Raw genomic sequence first — 20,386 nt, forward strand, 5'->3', positions numbered from 1 at the left:
TCCATCTTCCCAATAAGATACTGGTCTGATTCATGGCCAAGCCCTCCAAACCCCTGTGAAAATAAGCTGCACAAAGCCCTGACGAACCACAACCCTTGTCTTGCAGAAACGCAACAACACATCCGTCATTGTCAGCACCCTGTACATCGATTTTTCAGCAGGCAAGCAGGAGGACATCCACCAGTATGAGGTGCAATGTGAACCAAAGAGGAAGGAAGCCTCGGTGACACTCATCGCTGGCCCCGACCCATCCAGGCTCAGCCAGGCAGAAAACCTGGTGGATGCCCAGCAGCGGGAAGGGGGAGCAACGGACACCCGTGAAATCAAGAGCCAGGACACCAGCGACATCGTCTTCATCAGCATCTGCATCCTGGCTGGGCTCCTCATGGTCATTGCAGTGGTGGGACTGGTGCTTCTGTAGGATGCTGCTCCCCAGATCTCTAGGTCTTGCAATCCCAGCACTGGCCAGGGTGGAAAAGCACCCCAAAATCCACCCTTGCCCCAGGCTGAGCACTAACGTAGCTCCTCAAACAGAGACGCAGCTCCCAGGCCCTGAAACAGAGCCTGAGCCCAACCTCCACCTCTTCCCAGCGCCTGAAAAATCTGGGCAATAGGCAGCCGTTTTCCTTCCCAATTTGTTTTCCTCTGTCTCAATCTGTCCATTTGGCTCGGGAATGCAATTCTTGTGCTTCCTAACTCTTCCCACACCTGCTTCAATTTGTTTTCCCTCTGGTGCTGCTACTTTGAGGAGAGTTAACGTTGTTTGCCGATGGCTGCAAATCATCCCGTCAATTATTTCTAGCTGAATTCTTGAAAGTACAAACCATTTTCAAATATAGTGATATTCCCAACAAATATTTTCCATGCTCCTGCCCATGCTCAGGGTGGGGTACCATGGAGCTGTGTTATAGGTATCTCCACTTGGCACATACAGATGCAGCTCATGTAGATGCTCCCAGGCGGTGCTTCTGGATGTCTGTGGGCAATGTGATGAGACACATTCGCCGTGCCCTGGAGCTCCTCGTTTGATCTTCGAATGTCATCTAACGCACCCTTTTCTCGCAGGACTCACCCGAGTACTTCAGCCACCAGCAGCTGGAGGGAAGGAGAATGATCTCTTCTCTGTGTTTTCCTCCTTTCCAGCACTTTCAGGTGTCCACCGCTGTGAACTCTGTACCAGCATTGCTCTTGGAGTCCAAGACCGTGGGCAAATACTGCGTGGGCTTGGCAGCCTGTGGTGCCATGGAGCCTGGGGAGATGTTGGAGTGTGGGCATTTTGGTAACCATGTAAAGGAAGCCTTGGCGGGAGGGGCTGCTCCTGAGACCTCACTGACACCGGACCTCCACCCTTGGTCCCTGAAGAAGGTGAGCTCAGCAGCTGAGAGCACAAAAATAGGAGTCCTGTGGTCACCAGCACCTCCAGAAAACTTGGGTTGCTCCCTGAGAACCCTCATGCTACTCACCAAATAACCCCTGCAAAGGACATTCCCGTTCAGCGTTGCACAGGGGCGGCTGTCACGGAGCAGCCTGTGGTTGTCCTGGCACGAGTCAGAGCCAGGCAGCAGGGAAGCCAGTGTGAAATCTCGCTGCAGAAGCAGGGTGAGTGCAGCCCTGGGAGCCTGGCGTAGGGACCACCTCCCCCCAGCCTGTATAAAACACACTGTGGTGCTGGGAGAGATCTTAAAATGTCCAAACGTCATCATTCAAAGGCAAAAAATTGAGCTTGAGGGCAGCGAGTAATCCAGGAGCCATTTTTTTGATAGCACTAAATGTGAATCCATCCTAAGGAGCGTACCGGCTATTCCTGTAAAGCACGGCACAGCACAGCAAGCCCCTCTTGCTGCTGAATCCACCGGTGGGATTATTAGCAGGGGCCAACAGGACAGTCCCATAGGTGAAAGGCTTCCCTGACCAGTGTCCCGTAGGTGAAAGGCTTTTCTGATGGTTGTCCTGCTTCCCGCGCCCACTGGGACGGGTCTGTACATCAGGAATCGGGGGAAGCAGCAGTAAAGGAAAAGGATGATGATCAAGCAGCTTTTCCTCCGAGCCCACGGATGCCTAAGAGGGTGTCTGGGGAGGGAAGAAGGCACAAATCCACGCATGCCTCCTAATGAGGAGCCTTCGTTATCGGAGCCCGGATTGATTTGGCGTTTGTTGGTGCAACATGTCGGCAAATGCGAGATTGCTGAGTGAAATATTTGCCAGCACTGTTAAGCTCCATTAAGGCAACGTTTTGAGAGCGTGTTGTGTACATAGACGGGAAACAAGGCCAGACCCCCCTGCTGCCTGCAAAGCCTTGCTGCCAGTTAATTGCTAGGTATATAACTGTCAGCTTGAGACGATAGTTATGAGATTTGACAACTGAAGAAATTTAAAGATATAATTAACCTTCTTGGTGGCCCAGATTTTGCTGAGACAGGTGAACACTGCAGCTGCTTGTGCCTGGCGAGGAGCTCGCAGCACCCAGCAGCATCTGGCCCCTCGGCTGCAGGACAGGTACCTCCTCACCCGGCTGGAGCCTGCGGCACCCTGTGATTTGCAGAGAAAAAGGCTTCTCTGGGTAAGGTAGCTGTTGGTGTTGCACTGAAATAAGGAGCTGGATCTGGCCCCAGAGTCCAACAGCAAAATGGACTGCTGTCGTGGTCGCCCTGGAGAGGGCTTCCAGCTCTGGCTGTGGTTCAAAGCCACCCAAACATCCCCGGGTGTGGCACTCGCCTTCATGCATCCCAATGGATGCAGGACTGGTGCTGTGGGAGCAGCTCCACTCCCCTGAACCAAGGGGCTCCCCAGCACCCCTGGCCCCACAGGGCGTTACCCAGGGGCTCACAGCCAAGGCAATTAATGCAACCTGAAGGCTTACAAAAGCCCTTTCCTGGCTTGTTCTTGGATGTGTTCACAGCTGCATCTGTGGCTGCCGCTGGCAGTGGGCCACTCAAGCCAGTCATCCCCCTCGGAGTGAGGAAGGCCTGCCGTGCTCCCCGAGCATCAGCCCTCCTCAGCCTTCAGTCATGCTCCAGTGTGTCTCAGCCTCTCATTTCCTCCATTAAGTTTTGGCATCCAGTCTCTCCTTGCCCTGCAGGATTTTGCTCACTGATGTCCCCTGTTAACCCGGCTTTTCCCTGATATGCAGGGCCCTCCCTTTCTGTTCCAAATTTGACATCCTGGGAAGCTGCTGCTTCAAAAAACCTGGAGGTGTCACCACCAGTGCTGCCCAGAGTCCTCTGTGCTTTCAGATACTCGATAACAACGAGCTTGAGGAGCCCAGTAAGTGTCATGCCAGCAGCATGGGGCAAAGGGGACATCATGAGGACAGAGGTGACGCTTGAGGCTCTGGCTGTACTCCCAGCTTGGTGGACAGGACATGGGAGCACCAGCCTCTCCCCAGTGAATGCAGGATTGTTTTCCGTCCAAACCAGCAACAGCCAAATGGGCCACGAAGCCTGTGGCTTTGCAGAGGCCCCCCAGACCCCTGCACCGCTGGTGATAACCCCCACCGGGTTTCCAGCTCAAACATGCTCCCAGCCGATTTATCCCACTTGCTTCTGCCCCCCTGCTCCCCAGATCACCCGACAGCTTCCCCAACTCCTTCCCTGCACTATGTCAGGGAGCCCCCTCCCCAGCACCCCTTTCCCAGGGGGTGCAGGCAGCCCAGGAGCGTGATGCTGCTGGCTGAGACATGGTCCCAGAGCGCGATGGCCCCAGTGTCCCACACCAGCACACAGAAAGACCTGGCAGCACCAATGGCACATCCCCATCCTTGTCCCCATCACACCCAGGACAAAAGCCCCTTGTAGCCACCAGCCTCGGGCAGCCTTTCCCCATCAATGGGGCTCTGTGCACAGGGCGATTCCTGCTCGCCCAGCTCCTGAAGGAGCGTGATGGGGAGTGGTTGTACTTTCCCCTCCAGGGCCAGGGCTCCCTGGGCTCTCCTGGAGCTTTACCTTGCCTTTCCCATGGCCTGGCTGGCCCCTGCCTGCAGCCAGGTGTGACAGGGACACCTGGCATGGAGCAGGGGTTGGGAAGGTGCCGGCTCATTTGTCACCATGATAAGTGATGCAGTGCAATATGAGTAGGAGCTGCAGCGAGAGCTAACAGAAAGGGACCAGGAGAAGAGAGGCATAACCAGGGGCTGGAGCTATTCTGGCCTTGCAAATTCATTCCAGTGAGAAATCTGTGTTCATCTGATTTCCTCCACCTCCATGCAACCAAAGCTCCCCAAAAGTGGATCAAAGGACACCTCTGTGGCCTGGAGGATTTCCCTGCCGCCACTTGTGCTGCTGCTGAGCATGGCTGTGGCATGGACCAAAGTGGCACCCGTAGCATTTCTCCTTCAGCAAGCATGTCCGTCCTTGTCCCTGTGGGTGAAGACCCTAGCAGCACAGGGAGTCACATGGAGACAGCCAGGAGGGGAGAAGATCATGGTGAGCAGGTGCAAAGTCCCTTGGCTGGGCACTGCCCCGTGCTGGGGATGGACCCCATCAGGGGAGGGGGGCAGTGCAAGCACACAGCCCGGACAGCAGGACTGCTTGGGTCAGTTTGTGAAACAAACCCTTTTGCTCATGGAAAAGCTGCTCAGATGAGTTGCCAACAGATACCAGGAATCCATCACCAGCGCTCCTTCCCTCCACCACGCCTGCGGTCCTCACGCATCAGACCTCAGTTTCCCTCCTTAGCATTTGCCTGGTGCTTCCCGAGCAGGCAGGGAGAGCAGCGGGCATAGGCAGCGCTCCCATTACTCATCTGATGATTTATTTAAAGACTGATGATTTGATTGCGCCGGGCTGAATGCAGCCACCCCATTTCCTGGCTGCTTATGGATGTGGAGTCGTGTGTCTCTGGAGCAGACAAAGGCTTTGCTGTAGTGCGGGAGGGAGAGCCTCCGCTATCTCTCTGTAAACGTCTGGATGCGGCTCTGGTGAAGAACGGCTGGTGAAAATCATAGATCATAGAAAACAGGACTGGAAGAGCCCCCAGGAGATAGGCTGGTTTATTCCTCTCCCTCCCTAGGGGAATTGCTCCTACCAGATTGAAGCTGGGCTAAAATATCCTGAAAATCCAAGTCATGCTCTCTGCATTTTCTTTATTTACCAGGAAGGTTCTCCTAATGTGTCGCACTGGGGGGATGTGCTGGTGGGGGTGTGCTGATGGGCACTGTGCTTTTGTGCTGCTGCACTGGACAAGTGCTGGGATGGTGGAAGTGCCCCCAAATGGGCACTGCTACTGGCACAAGACCCTGTTCCCCTTGCCCAGAGGCACAGGGCCAGCCCTGGGGCACTGGGCAGGATGGGGTGTCCCACTGGGGCTCCCAGCAAGCGCGTGGTGTTACAATCCATAACGCAAGGGTCTGGCAGCCTCAGAAAATCCCACCACACCCGGAGCAGCCCCATTCAGGTGCAGCCGGTCATGCCATGATGGCCATGAGCAGCCTGGAGGAGCCTCAGGGTGGGAGGGCTCTGCCCAGGGTGCAAAATCCCTGCAGCTGAACCTGGTCTTGCTCAGAGTCCCTCCGGTGCCCCCAGAGCAGGCAGGCAGGCAGGGCACCGTGGGGCTGGGAAGGAGCGCGGTGCAGGCAGGGTGCCAGCTTTGTCTGAGCTGGCATCATCACTTTCCAGTCCCCTGGAGCCACCCGGCAGGAGGGAGGCAAGTGGCACTGCAGCAGGGTGAGTTCTGCGGATCGCTGAGGGCTGGGTGACCCCTTGGTGGCTGTGCTGGAGCCCCCCAGGATCTGGGTCCACCCCTTGTGGTGCAGGGCAGAGCTTGGGGCTCTCGGGTTGCTGGTGCGCAGCTGCCTGGCTGCACGCCCCATCGGGCTCAGCGCTCAGGTCTGGCCCTGCTCCCGCAGACAGGTGGATGCTGCAGCTCAGGGGCTGCAAACTCAGCCCTGGGGGTGGCCCTGTGGGAGCTGGCTGTCAGGGGGGCTTCTCCCTTCTAAAGCGACACTTTAACTGTGATGGGTAGCTTGGGTCCCTCTCCTTCCAGGAATGCTTTATAGACCCCAGTCCACACTTGGATAAAACAAAGGATGTTCCGATGCTTTCTTAAGCAGAAGTGTCACACACTCTGCTGGCTTGAGATTTATGTGGCCTGAGGGGCACAGTGAGGTTCTGCTGACTCTTACGCTCTTTCTCTTAAAATGGAAATAAAATGGCCAGTGCGTTACCTTGGTGGCTGTAGTAAGAAAGAGAGAAGCTTCCCGAGCACCAGCTGGGTGCTCACCCCTTACCAGGCAACTACCCTTGGGTGGTTTGTTCTGTGGAATACTCAGGAGTTTTCTGTGGTGAAGCTGTTCCCTTCCACACTCTTGCAGCAAACCGTCAGGACATAGGTGGTGTCCGGCCTCATGTTGTAGATGTGGTAGCTGGGCTGCTCTCCCATGCCAGGCTTGTGCTGGCAAAGAGGAGGGGAAGTGTATTTAAATGACTCTCACAGCTCTCCTCCAGTAATTTCTTCCCTTTCCCCGTATTCCTGTGGTCAGAGGGTTTTTCTGTTTATTTTCAGGTTTTATACTCAAGTCTCACTGTCTTGGACTGGGGTGCCAAGAACTGGCACGCTTGTGACACCCCAGGAGCCAGTGCTGGAGCTGAACCCCATGTCTCTGAGCCATGCAGCATTGCACTCCCTCCGTGGCCATGAACCCTGCTGCTTCAGTGAATAGTTTGGGATTGTTTTTTCCCTCTTCCCAAATGTACCCTGTGTCTGGGAGCATGCCCTGCGTCCTCCATCCTCCCCAAAATCCCCCAGCTCCTAAAGTGGTGGTGTGAAGACCTGGGGAGTGGCTGGTCACCAGCCAGCGGAGAGCTGCTTGCGAGCTCCTGGCTCCCCGTGCAGGACACGTGCTGGATGGCTCTGGACACCCGGGTTGGCACCACTGGCATCCCTGGCACGAGCATGCCCCTCAGCAGCGCTGCCTGGTCAGCCTGCATCCCATGCTGGGGCACGGCTGATGGCCACCTAGCCAGGAAGTGCCGCTTCAGTCCTGCTTTGGCTCTTTACCTTATTTTTCCCTTTCCCTGGGAATGAGGCTGGCTGAGCTCCTGTAATCCATTCTCCTAGTTCAGACCTGTGTCCCCTCCTCAAATGGGCCTTTACAGTTAATCTAACAGCGACTGGCCCTGGGGCGATGGCCGGGGTGGTTTGTGGGTTTGCAACAGTCACGGCTCCCCAGGACCTTGGCACAGACGGGTTAGCAGGTGTTGCACCAAGAGGGGGTCTCTGCTGGGAAGGATGGAGGACCCACCACCCACGCGTTGCTGCCCAGCTCCCAGTACCGCAGCTGGAACAGCAGTGGGGAGTAGGAGGGGGTGATGCCCAGTGGGTGCTGTCAGTCCACTGACGGGTGGGTGCCCTGGCCACTGTCACAGCTGGGGGGGGGGTCCATCTCGACTGCTCTGTTTGGGGGAACAAAACCACAGGGTTGGTATGAGCTGTGGGCAGCAAGGGGCTCCTTGGCAGCTTCTCTGAGCTGTTGGTGATGGACTGAGGACGGGGCTTTGTGTGGGGGAGGGAGACCCCTTACCTAGCCCACACCATTAGGTCCCGCTGGCTTCACGCGCCTGCTCCTCCTCTTCCCTCGCAGCGCAGTGATGGACTTGCCAGTGTCCCCCGTGTTCTCCACCAGCCTTGCAGATGTCCAGCCCCCTGCTTCCACCCAATCTCCTATGTCAGGTAGATGCAGAAGTTTTCCCAGCTGAAGCTGCAGGAGTTGGGGCCAGCACCGATCTAGTCTTTGCACTCCTCCACTCCTGGGGCTCCCCTGTACCCTGAGGAGGTGGTGAGGATGCCAGCAGCCCCCTCCCTTAGCATGCCCTGGGGCCAGCCAGTGCCCCCAGCGCCCCAAAAACACAGCGAGTATGAGGTGAGCAGCCCCATGGAGGTGGTGCTGCTCCGTACCCCGGAGCTGCTCCCCAGCACGAAGCCACCCCTGCAGCCTGTTCTATTTGTGGGTGGAAAAGCATTGTGGTACCCCCCGATTCCCAGGGGAGAAGGGAAAACACACCACACCATGGGTTGAGCCACACCATCCCTCCCCTCGGCTGCTCCCGCTCATGGCGGCTGGTGTTTCACAGCCAGGATAAGGTTTCCAGGATTTCCCTCACCTGTACTGGAGGTGGAGGGAGGTGTTGGCCAGGGCTCTGTCCTGCAGGGACCAGCGGCACCACATGTGCTTGGGGTAGAGCAGGATGTGGCTGGGCAGCCCTGTGGGGATGCAGGGGACAGGGAAGGGAGGACTGTCGGCCCCCTCTGTAGCATTGTGTTACGGTGCTGAGCGCAGGGTGGGTGACAGCCCCCAGCAGCTCCCAGCCCTGTGCCCCAAAGACAAGGCAGGACCCTACCTAAAGAGAGATGGGTCTCAGATGGAGCTCACTTCCTCATCTCTCCATGGCTTTCACTGTCCTGTGCCAGTCAGGGCAGGGAGCCCCTGCAGACTGGGATGCAGCAAGATGCTTACTGGTCCCAGTTGCCCAGGCTGCCTGGCTATCCTCTGCACCCAGTGGGAGAAAGGAGGCGTAACCAGTTTGGAGCCAGCAGATTTCGCTGGCTGGGGTAGCGGTGTGAGCAGTGGCATGGCCACCAGGAGCAGGTCCCTGTCTTCCCCCTGTCCCCAGGATGGGGATGTTAACATCTGCAAAAGGGTCAGAGTGGGACAGAAACTGTGGCAGCTGTCCCAGCAAAGCCTGCCGGCTGGGTATGAGTGCCTCCAGCCCTGCTTGCAGGGGGTGCAAAAACCAGGACTTTTTTTGGCTCCCCAAAAAGGGGTTATCTGTTCCTAGATCTGGAGGAAGTATTGATTTTATTTTTTTTTTTCCCACATGGGAGCATATAAAAGCCAAAGCACAAGTAGGACTCCAGGTACTTCTCTGTTCTGGCCGAGCCCATGGTTTGCACAGGGTGCTTTTGCGTGCACCTAAGTATGTAAAATGGCAAAGGAGTTTTGGAGAGCTGGGACTAGGGAGTAGTAGAAAGCCCTAAATTTATATTTAATTTATTTAAATGTTATTTTCTTGAGCCATGTGGCTTTCAGACCTTGCTCCTGGGATTCTTCCCTTCCCCATCAGTGGCTGCCATCCAGTCTCTCAACAGCGTCCCTGCACGGACTGAAGCCGGGCAATGCAGACCAGCAATAAGGGAGACAGGACCCTCCAACCCCTTTGGCCTCGGCCGCAGGCAGAGCCCCCCTCCCTGGCAGAGCAAAGCCCCTCTCTGCAGGGAAGCAGCCAACCCTGCCTGCTCGGGTGGGTGATGCCAGCCTGCTGCAGGGGTGTCTCTGCCTTGGGGATCCAGGTACCTGCTGGAGACCCCAGCCGTGGCAGCACAGATGAGGAGGCAGTAGTCAAGCAGCCCTGCCATCTGGGGAAACATAATGGATCAAGCATATGGATAATTAAAAATGCAATGACAGCGTTTACCAGGAGTTGTTTTCCCAGCTTATTTTAAACCCTGCTTTCCGATTGTCGCAGCCCCAGGGACCACGAGGTCCTTCTCCCCTGCTTGCAGGGGTTTTGGGATGTGGAAGCTGAATGGGGCATTTGCTCCATGATGGATGGGAGAGTTTACTGCTGGATGTTGTGCTTACGGTCGTGCCTCTGCAGCAGGTTTAGGGGTGCAGATTTGACCCCACCTCCCCTCTCTGGCTGGGTTTGCAAGTCGCAGCCCTCCTCCTTCTCCTCCTCCTCCCTCCATCTGGGACAGCAGTGCAGTGTTTGCAATGTGAAAATTTCAGCTTAGGCAAAATATTGGCTACAGCAGAAATGGTTTTGGCTTTGTTATTGCCATCAGGGATGGCTGTGCTAGAGGAACAGCGTTTGTCCGTTATAGGAGCACCCTTTATAGGGAGATAACTGCTTGCTAGATAATAATATATAATTAGCAAGGATCATCCCATAATCTAGTCTAATTGACAGACACCATGGGTGTTGTTCAGTGGACTGCCAGCAGAAGAATTAGAGCATCGTTAATTGCAGTGTAACCCTGGCACTGGCTTCCCCTTTTTTTGCATCCTGTGGCATGTCAAAGTCCCTTTGTGCCTCAGTTTCCCCTCCTGTGAGGTGCCAGTTCATCTACCTGAATGGGGCAATTTATCCTGCAATATCTACACCTGTGCAGACGGGTGTTTAAACAAATGCAGAAGGGCTCTCCAGGCCTTGTGCTATCCTCCCCAGCATAATCTCTGCTATGGGAGGGCTCACTCACTAGCATTAAAATGCGTCAAAAGTGCTGCAGCCATTTAAAGCAGCAAGGGATGCTCAGTGCTGCTGGTGCTGTGCCTGCGTGGAGGAGCAGGAGTTTGCTGGCTGCAGCCAGCCAGGCAGGGGAACTCCCTGATGCGCTTCCCTGCGTCCCTCCTCTGCCCCAGCCCACAATTTCTGTTCTGTCCTATGCTCCTGCTCCCGCAGTGTGCTAATGTAACCTGGGAGGGAAGTTCCTGGAGCCTCCTTCAAAATGTTCAGGGCTCCAAAAGGTATCTGTGGCAGCTCCTTGCCTTAACATCTCTTCATCCAGAGCCAGCCTAGCAAACCCTTCGTATTACAGAGCTGCCAGGGAAGCAAATGAGATCTAAAAGTTTGGGTTCTTTGTGGAGAAACCTTTGAAGAGTCACTTAAAAGATGAAAAATGGTGAGCCGCTGCGCGCTTTCTTTTCTGAAGGACAGGTCTTGTCTTCTTTCGCCCAAGTAATTTGCAGCAGGACAAAGCTCTCCTGAACTGTGCCCGCTGATGGGGAACAGAGCAAGCTGTTGCCTGGTGCCTTCCCAAATTTGCTTGTCAGAAGTCAGCTCTGGCAGGGTGAATTCCCCTTCCATCCACCCCGGTGCTGCCCTGAGCCCACCCTGCATTCCCCAGCAGGAGGTGATACTTCCAAAAGGTGCTTCCCTCCTCTCTTTGCTAGGTGCAGCACATCTCATAGGTCTGTCAGCTTTATGTGTTCTTTTGCTGAAAGGAATTTTTGGGCTGGGCTTAATCTGGTAAAAAAAAAAAAAAAAAAAAAGGAAAAAAGAAGAAGTCTCCAGATTGGGTGCCTCCTTCATCTAATGTTTCCCCTGTGAAAAGGGAACCAGCTATTTCAAAGGCACCATGCTGGAGAAACCTAGCACAAGGGAGCCACCACTCAGCCCTTTCATCCTCCCTTTCAATCTAAAAGGGCTTCCCCAGCATGAAAACAAGAGCTTGTGGAGAGGCCCTGACTTTGTGTCTTACTAGTACCCTGGGGCTGGTCCACACCGCACAGCAGCTGCCAAGGGAAACTGGAGAAAGAGCAGAATTTAGGAGAAATGTATGCCTGGGCCAGCGAGGCCAAATTTTAGCATGCGTAAGGGGCTCCTTCTTCCTCCAGCCTGATGTGTAACCCGTGTGGCATGGGAACCCTATCTACTGAGGGTCCTGCAGGACCCCCAGGGAGTGGGTTTGCCACATGCAAACCACAGCAGCTCAGACGTTGCAGAGCCAGGCCGGCCTCGGGAGCGCCGCGCTCTGCAGCGTTCAGGTGCCTGTGCCCTTCCAGACCTTCTATTTCCAGGGATTTCCAGAGGTCACATGAACTACAGCCAGCAAACGGATCACAGCGCTGGGAACCATCTGTCCCCGGCCTCCCACTTTATCTGCGAGCCGCACGGCTCCAGTCTCCCCGCTGGCTGCATCCCCCACTGTGGGAAGGAGCTGAGGAGTAGCAAACTGATGCAATAGGTAACCTAAGGCATAAATAAATGCAGTTGTGCAGGTGAAATTGCTCCAAGGGGGGAACCTGGTCATTATAGAGTAATTAAAAACTTGATTACTGTCAGGTATCAAGTATCCTGTTGTCACATTCAGCATCACCCTGTGGGAAAATTAAGCCCTTTCTGGCCTATTGTTTTTTTTATCTCTGTTTTTGTTCCTTCCCCACCTTCCTTTCTGGTTTTGCCCTTAGAGCGTTCCCTTGTTCTCTCCATACATCCTGTCCTATGGGTCTGGAGTCCAACCCTTGGGAATCTTTTCTAGTTCCTCCAGACAGTCAGTTTTATGCAAAGCTGAGCCTGTGAACCTCCAGGCCAAACGTTACTGCCAGCTTTAACATCAGGATAGAAGAGCTGGACCCAGAGCTATACACTTAGGTCCCTTCAAAAACAAGTTGGGCAAATATAGTAGCCATTAAATAGAGGAAATTTATAGGAGAATTTTGTCCTTGTGTGCAGTAACCGCATCCCTGAAGTTAACTCCCAAATGAAAAATATTTGGCACATATTGAGAATGAAGTAAAAAAAAAAAAAAAATTCTGCAATGCAAGCCCTGAGGAGCTGAAGGTACCCAAAATAGATCAAAAACGAAAAAGAAAAGAAAAATTTCTCTTCCCTGAAGGCTGCTTAGAAAAGGAAGGTGTCAGGGACAGGAGAGGCCATGGAAAAAGTCACCTGAAAGAGATGGGCCTGGCAGAGCTTTGCTTATGTCCCAAAACGGAGTCTGATGGCGTAAGATAGACTGAGCTGTAGTTCGCAGAGCAGAAGAGCTGACGTGCACCTCTGAGTTGCTCCACACTGCCTGCGGACTTGGGGAGGCAGCGGCTGTCCCTTGCTAACCCCAGTGATGGCTGGACAGCCTGCAGAGTACAGCAAAGAGGTCTCGGACAGCCCTGCTGACAGTGGCTGCTCTCTCTCCTGGCTGGCACCACTTCGGAAGGGATGCACAAAGGAGGACGTGCAGTCAGGTTGTAGTTTTGCTTTTTTTCTAAATAAACCTTGAGGACAAGGCAGGCATTCCCCACCATCTTCCCATTCCTCCACACATTACAAACAACACAGGGGTCCTCTGGACCAGGACCACAGCAGGTCTTTGTTTGTATCTGTGCTGCTCTTGCTTTTAAATTTTACAGTGCTGTGTCATGATTGGCATCCCTTCCCCAGGACTGTTTACCAGTAAGAGGGGAAAGAATCATCCACATCATTAGTTTGTTCCCAGGGCCAAACAGTAAAACCAGAAGTGAATCTTGCCAAGTTGCTGTTCTCACAGTAGAACTGCCATTGCTATAGAGCAGTTTACTTGCAGGCAGCAATTGTCCTCAGTTTTTACCCACACTGTACGTCACATTTGGGTGATTTCTAGACCTGTCTCGCAAACTAACACACAGCACACAGTAGATTGGCTGTGTGTTCAGACAAGCCAAAGTTCTCCGACTGTATCTGACCTGTGTGGGAAACTTCTCTAGCCTGGCTTCCATTAGAACAGAAGTTCCTCATTTTCAGGATTTCTGCTTCTCGCATGTTAACCTAAATTGAGAAAACACAGCCCAGCACCAGGAACAGAAAGCTGAAAATAAATACTGCAGCTCTGGAAGTAAAAGCTAGGTCCTTCGTTTTCCTGAACCCTTTCCGTGATGGTCCAGGATACATGAATTCCATTACAGCTGTGCAGTCTGAAATTATTTAGTGGGAAACAGAGCTGATTAAGTGTAAGAAATAAGTTGAGGGTCTTTACATCTCTTGCTACAGCCTGGTCAACAAGTGTTAAGTCTTCACTGGCATATCACCTGTATAGCCGCCACATCTGCCAGTTCCTGTCTCACATTGTCTCCAACACACTAACTCTAACTTTCTACAAATGAAACGTCTGTATGCCAGAGCATCGCTGTTTTCAGAAAAGCCAGCTGTTTGAAGGTACCTTCACAACGGGTACAGAAAAAAATGGTCTTGCACCGGCTCAAACAAACAAGACAGGGTTAAGATGTTTTTAAGAGAACCTGTAATTATCTAATTAAATTTATGGAGTTCAACACCTCGGGTAAGTCTTGGGTGTTTCTTCAGCTTGTACTGCCCACACAGTGACAGTCAGTCACGTTTTAGGGTGAAGATATGAATAAAAAATAATTCATAGTCTTCCCATTGCATTATTTGTCCTTAAGTGACTCTTCTGAAATAGGAGTGCTGACCACAACTGATCAGAAGGCACTTCCTTGTGGTATATCAAGACTTCAATTCCCGTGACTGTGAAGACCACTCATGTCTGTATTTGGTTCTGCCTACCCTGAGAACACCGAAAAAAGGTTTGTGACCGGTCCCTTGTGCATGCACACACACACAGAGAACGGAGAGCGCTTTATTACCTAACAGTAGAGAAACACTGTGCCTGTCACAGCCTTAATAATGGCTTATGGAGAACAAGATGACTTGTGGCACTAAAGAAATCAGAGCAAATATGAGAGGTGAGATTTCCAGGTTTTAATAACTAGAAGGAATTTAAACAATTTGTTGCTTAAATTTGTTCACACAGTCATTCTGAATCATGCTCCTTTTGGAGGAAAAAAGCCTTTAAAAGGAGTATTTTCCTTATGACCTGATTTAGAAAATTCATTTCAAGTTTTTTTTCACGTTACAGTAAGAAGAAGCACCATGTTTAAATCATGAGGGAGGTATGAAAGTCTGAGCCCATTAACCAGCAGAAGCATTAAATAGCACCTATACTCCAGGGCATTTTGATGCCCACCCCAGGGACTTAGAAAATGCCCACAACTCCAGGATGACCGAGCCTATGGAATAACAGATTGCAAGTTACTGGAACCCATTTTGCAGCCAGCTCTGGAATGCAGCAAAGGGAAATCACCGGCTTGGCAAAACCAGCTAGCTCTTGCCACAGGCAGGGCCCACCTGCAGCAGATGTGGCTGATTCAGGGTTAGCTAGAGTTTGCAGTTACCCACTAGGAATGTCCTCCCATGGACCAATTACCCTGAATTCCCAGTATTTCCTACCAGCACAGCACAGAGCTGTTCCTTTATGTTTTTCAGCTGATTACACCTGAAGATCCACATCAGGGATGGAGCTAAACTGAGGTATGACAAACGGGCAGAAGTGAAAAACAGGTGAATCAGCACGGATGGTTTTGTAGCAGGAAAATATACAGCAGAGTAGAAGAAACTTTTCTTGCAACAAGCCCACATAGATTTCTACCAAGTCAGATTTACAGCACCACTTTCATCGTTAGTACCTCTTGTCTTCAGCAGCCCGGTTCATAGAGTGGTGCCAAGTGAGTCACATTGTCAGCACTTCTGCACTCCCCTCACGACAGAAAGGGCTCCCAGTTCCACAGAGATGTAGGCACAGGAAGTTCTCACTCAGGATCAAGCACAACACTTCACTTTTTATGGCTCTGTACAAACGCAGGGACAGTGAGCGTGCCAGCCTTGACTTCTGCTCGGATTTCAGGTTTGTGCTTTAATGAGAAGACAAGAGCTCGCACCATTCTGCGATATGGTGCGCTAATGAGACGGGAAGAGAGATGAAAAGCTTCTCGCTCAATATTTTCAGCCAGTGGGTGATCAATCTGAAAACAGCGAAGTATAAAATTAGATCTTTACATTTAATAAGGAGACCAACTGATTGAAATTGGAGTTTGGCACTTTTCAGTGTTTCTTCATTAATCAGCTTAGATTCAAGGAAATCTACTTCCCATCACAAGTGTAACAGGAAGAGCAATTTAATTCCACCCTAGCAATTAAGGAACAAGGCAACGTAGTCAGTAGCAGGGAACATATCCACATCTCCAGCTGGGTGGCAGTACTTTGCCATCACAACAGGAAACTAATCTGCAACTACCTTTGGGTATCAAGCTCAACTGCAATTACAAGGTACATTGTACTGTCTCCATAAAGCTTCACTTTTGATCTTGCTGATATAAGGTACCTTGGATACTATTTTAACCTTGATTCCAACAGCAACTCTAAGACGTGCCAAACACTTGGCAACTCTGCCTGGTGCTATAAAGGGAAATGTGGGCTCTCTGTGTGTAGAAGAAGGTGTAATTAAGAATGCAGAAAGGGATTTGCTAAATGTTAATTATGTAGTTATTGCTTCAACATGTGCCAAAACCTGTAATTTAGCATAACTTAGGAAAAAATCCCCCACCCATCAAAAAATGGTTTTCGTTTCACTTCTGCCTTCTGTGGTGGGGAATCTCCCATGCTTTGCATGCAGGAGATTCCAGCATGCGGGTAGTATTCCTTCAAGTCCTTTGCCCACTCTGTTTTGGGTACCCATCACTAAATTACTGCTCTGCTGGGCAGCACTGGAAACCCCCTTGGATCCATTCAACCTCACCTTCCCTCCTCCTTTTTGCCAGCCTCCCAGGTGTCCCTGCTCCCCATTTGCTGGACCCCTGTGGCTCCCCTGCCTATATCTGCTGTTCATCTGCTGCCGTAAGCTCTACTTGCACATATGGTGGTAGCTGCAAGCTAGAAGGGTATTTTTCCTTGCTGTGCTTTTAGGTGAATCCTGTTCAGAGGCAATTCTGCTTTACCCGATACCACTCTTTCTAGGGTGGTACCACTGACTTTGTGTCCCATAGGTTCAGGCTTACTACCAGCCTTACCACCACGCATAGATGTGCTTTCCAAGAACTAGACTTGACCCAGCAGCCCAGCAAAGGCGAGCTCCCACCTTTCTGAGGCATTCCTACAGCAAACCATCCTCTTGTGCTGCCTCAGTCCAGATGGACTGGAAGTTGGAGAGGCTGTTCTCATAGCTAGCAAACCCATAGCTTTGAAACTCTTGAGTGCTTACAACTTGACTTGCCATTTAAAGGATAATTAATGATTAAATTAAAAAGGATAATTATTATGGCATTTCGTAGACCAAGCAAACTAGTCATTAAGCCTTACAGCAAAGCTCTGTTCATTTACTTAAAGATACCTGAGGGATCTGGTATTTATCACCACTTTACATACTGTCAACCTTGCCTCTCTGTTTTTGCAATAGATTTAAATTTACAAATGTTTAATTACTTAAACATGAAACAACCAAAAGGTCCCAGTGTTGCCTTCACAATTGTTAAGCAGTAGGAAAAACTTATATTCTATGAACTTCCTCCTTCTCTTGTACAGCCCAACCGCAGCAGATACACAACTGCTCTGTTTCCCGGTTATGTAAATGAGAGTAAATACATCTCATTTACAATTAGCATGTTTACTTGGTTAACAACAACAACAAAAATTATCTACCTTGAAAACAAAGCTATTTATAAATAGGGATGTGCAGTGAATCACTATAAAAAAAGAAACAGATCATCTGGTCTTACCCCCACTCTGCAGGAAGGACCAGCTTTGCAGTAGCTATAGCTGAGAAAGGTTTGTTTAACTTGTTCCTATGAGAAGTAACTCTTTGAGCCAAAGACAAATGGATCTGAACACTACCTCTAGATCCAGGGCTTCACAAAGCAGCTTCCGTGCGTTCTTTCTGAAAGCCTCGGTCTTGGGATCACTCCTGACCTCTATTGAGGGCTTGTTTGAATGGTCTTTGATGAAAGTTCGCCACTCCGTGTAAATATCTTTGGCGAGGCTGGCCACATCGTGATCTGAATGTTTGCGCATCTTATTCACTGTGTGACCTGGAAAATAGTAACAGCTCCTTCATTTTGGTAGGTGGACAAAATATAATGGACACCAGTCAAATCATATCAGTGCTAAGGCAGCCACACACATTTTTAATTCAAGCAGCATCAGCAAAACAACCAGAGCATTGACACAAATATAAAATTTAAGCCTGAAGTTCTCACTCCTTCACTTCTGCAGTGATTTTTGCCGGAGCAATTAGCAAGGAGTTGACCTATACATGTGAGAATTACATTCCCAAGTCACAAAGTGTGGAGCAACGCTTACGTAATACAGGGCTACGTTAATTTTATACGCAGGTGCCAGATCTGCTGAAAGCTTGCACGGCTGCCCTACACAGAATGCTGTTTTCAAACTGGAAACCCCTTTAAGGACACAGATGTTGCTAGTGATGGCTACAGCACTTTAACACACAAACACCACGGTGACTCCAGGCAGAATCTTTCAAACCGACAGGGCCTGCCAGTGCAAAACAGGCTTTCCTCTGACAGGAGACAAAAGAGACCTTCTTCCAGCGGGGTATTTCTCTCTGACCACTAGCGCTGTTGGCCAGGAGATGTCACTGTTAGGCTTCGGTGGTTCTTGCAGCCCAGCCCCATTCAGGCAGGCACTGGGAAAAATCTCGGGAAAAGCCTGAATTCAGAAGTATGGGGAAAGGGGCTGATCGCACCTCCTTTTCTATGGCAGAGGGTGGCTCTTTGAATAGAGATCCAGCTTCTCTAAAATGGCAAACAAAGGCCAGCACGACTGTCTCTCATGCCAGGATGCTCTCCATAGACAGGAAAGGCAGGGACCATGTGGTCTCACGTTATCCCTCCCCCAAGACCCATGGAAAAGCGCCAGGCATCAGGCTGTGTCATTTGCATGGAGCTGCCCATCTGCTATGGATTTCTCAGTGTAAGGATGCAGTGTAACCGCCTGCTGGCAGTTCTGGGCCAGCCTAAGGAGAATTTCTCGCATATCCAGAGAATTCAACCAGGTCAAACAGATGAGCCATGTCTCGGATGGCAAGAGAGCGCTTCTGCCACGCCCCTAACAGCAGAAGGAATAAGACACACAGGTGCCCAAGAAAAGCTCTTCAAAAATTTGACCACAGAAGTGATGCAGTATTTGGTAATAAGCAGACAGTCTGGGAGGAATTAAGAGGATAGCTGACTTTTTCAGTACAAGCTCTGAAAACTACAGGCTGGACACCAACAGCTTTTTATTGGCAGCTACACTCCCTCCTTAACAAGCTTGCAAGCTAGTCTGTTTTGTACTGACAAGCCAAGTAGACACAAGACAGCCTAATATCCAGAGTCTAGATCAGACAAGATGTACCTATTTTCGTTGAAAGTAACACTTCCTTGGAAGGTATTTTCTTCTTCAGCTCCTCCAAAGCTTCAATCAGATTCTCTTTTGGTTGCCCAGGAAGCTCAAGCATAGACTTCCATCGTTTTATGTCTTCCACAACCACAACTCTCTGGAAAAGAGAAAAGCCATTAGGAAAGCAGAATATTCTTATTATAGATAAGGACACTGGCTTCATCTCAGCTAATGGGGCTGTTATCAACACATGAATTATTGATCATGGCATGAACCAGAGCACAGAATACATGACAGCCTGGGATGATGGGTAATTACTTGTGATTAGCAGCCTACTGCAAGTCAAGACTGAAGTAACCAGAAAGCAAAGTGAGATGCTTCACCTTGGTCTGCCAAACTTAGGGCACATAACAGCAAATGTCTGTTAGAGCACAAGTGTTTTCATTTTAAGGAGTCCATTTTATAAATGTCTCTTAATAAAGGATTAAGAGGGAAGCAGCTAATGATCTTTAGCAGCCTGGCAGAATTTGAATCCTTCTCAGGTTGGCTTTAAATTTAAAATAATGCCAGCAGGGAAAGAAACAAAGCATTAGGGGACATGAATGCAAACTCCAAGTACACTAGACATCTGTGGTGTTTTTCACCATTTTTGCCACAGACCTTAGACAGAACAGACTGCGAACAGTGCAAATCTCATATTTCAGATGTGAGGCATCTTACAAAGATTCAACAGCGGTGAGACAGCTGGGGTGCTTTACGCACCATTCTTTTGCTTTCTGCCTTACATTAATAAGCTCTTTGGTGCAGCAAACATTTTCCTGTTGTGTTTCTACAAACAGGTGGTGAAAAGGGGCTTGGCTCTTATGCAGGTCTTGCGCAGGACACCACCATGCAACCAACTGAAGGGCTCTCCTTGCTGGGGAGAAAAGTGAGCCAGTGGGCAACACTGAAGCTGGTGGTGTCACCTGGCCGTGCTAACGCTGTGTGCCCAGCCTGACCCCGCACCACACCAAACGGGCTGGAAAGAGCTGAACTATAACCCATGTTGGTTTCAGAAACGCCTTTCAATGCAACAGATCCCTCTGCACCTTTCTAACTGCGCTCCGCCGCTCTCTGGGACGGTGCCACCTCACCACTGCAGAGATTTCGGTGAAGAACTGGTAAATCACAAGGCGGTTTAGAAAACGTTCCTCCTGCCGCCACCCCCCGCTGCCCAGCTCCCCGTGAGGCGGAGGGCAGCCCGGCGAAGGCCTGACGCCCCTCCCGACACCCCTTCTCCCGTCCGCGGCGCCTCAAGGCCGGCCTGGCCCCCGCGGGCTGCTCCACCACCCCTGCAGGCAGCCGCGGGGCAGCGGCCCGGCCCTGGCGCGGGGGCAGGCCTCGCCTCTGCCCTCGAAGGCAGCGGCCCCGCGGCAGGCGCCCACGAGGTGAGGGCCTCCCCTCAGGCCCGGGAAGCCGGGGGGAGCCGGGCGACCCCTCCTGTCCACCCCCAGTGCCGGTGACCTGCCTTAAGGGACTCGAGGGTGGCCTGCCGGTAGGCGCGGGGGGCCGGCCGGGCCCGGCGGGGGCTCTCCGGGCAGCGAGCCCTGCGCACCAGGAATCGGTCCATCCTCCTACCCCGCCACCCGGGGGCGGTGCCCGCTGCCCGCCCTCCCGGAAGCCGCTGCCCCGCCCCTTCCGCCCGGTAGTTCCCGCCGCAGGGAAGGCCCTACGGCACGGCAGGGGCCTCCCCGCCG

At 51.7% G+C, this 20,386-nt stretch overlaps 2 protein-coding genes across 2 annotated transcripts in view; one reads left to right on the plus strand and one right to left on the minus strand.

The window, feature by feature from the left end:
* CDCP2 (CUB domain containing protein 2) overlaps positions 1-6,159 on the plus strand; it is a 17,512-nt gene extending 11,353 nt beyond the window's left edge. Inside the window, exon 7 of the mRNA XM_037404183.1 lies at positions 107-6,159. Coding sequence (XP_037260080.1) covers positions 107-421 — 315 coding nt within the window. The 3' untranslated portion in view covers positions 422-6,159. The remainder of the gene's footprint in view (positions 1-106) is intronic.
* An 8,002-nt stretch (positions 6,160-14,161) lies between these two features.
* On the minus strand, positions 14,162-20,298 carry TCEANC2 (transcription elongation factor A N-terminal and central domain containing 2). Its single transcript, XM_037404509.1, has 4 exons — positions 20,158-20,298; positions 18,666-18,807; positions 17,148-17,341; positions 14,162-15,283 (listed from the first exon to the last, which is right to left on the minus strand). The coding sequence occupies exons 1-4, from the start codon at positions 20,257-20,259 to the stop codon at positions 15,095-15,097; spliced, it is 627 nt and encodes a 208-aa protein (XP_037260406.1). The 5' UTR covers positions 20,260-20,298; the 3' UTR covers positions 14,162-15,094.
* Positions 20,299-20,386: the final 88 nt, after the last annotated feature.

Source organism: Falco rusticolus, chromosome 11 (genome assembly GCF_015220075.1).
Source record: "Falco rusticolus isolate bFalRus1 chromosome 11, bFalRus1.pri, whole genome shotgun sequence".
In the NCBI taxonomy this organism is placed as follows: domain Eukaryota; kingdom Metazoa; phylum Chordata; class Aves; order Falconiformes; family Falconidae; genus Falco; species Falco rusticolus.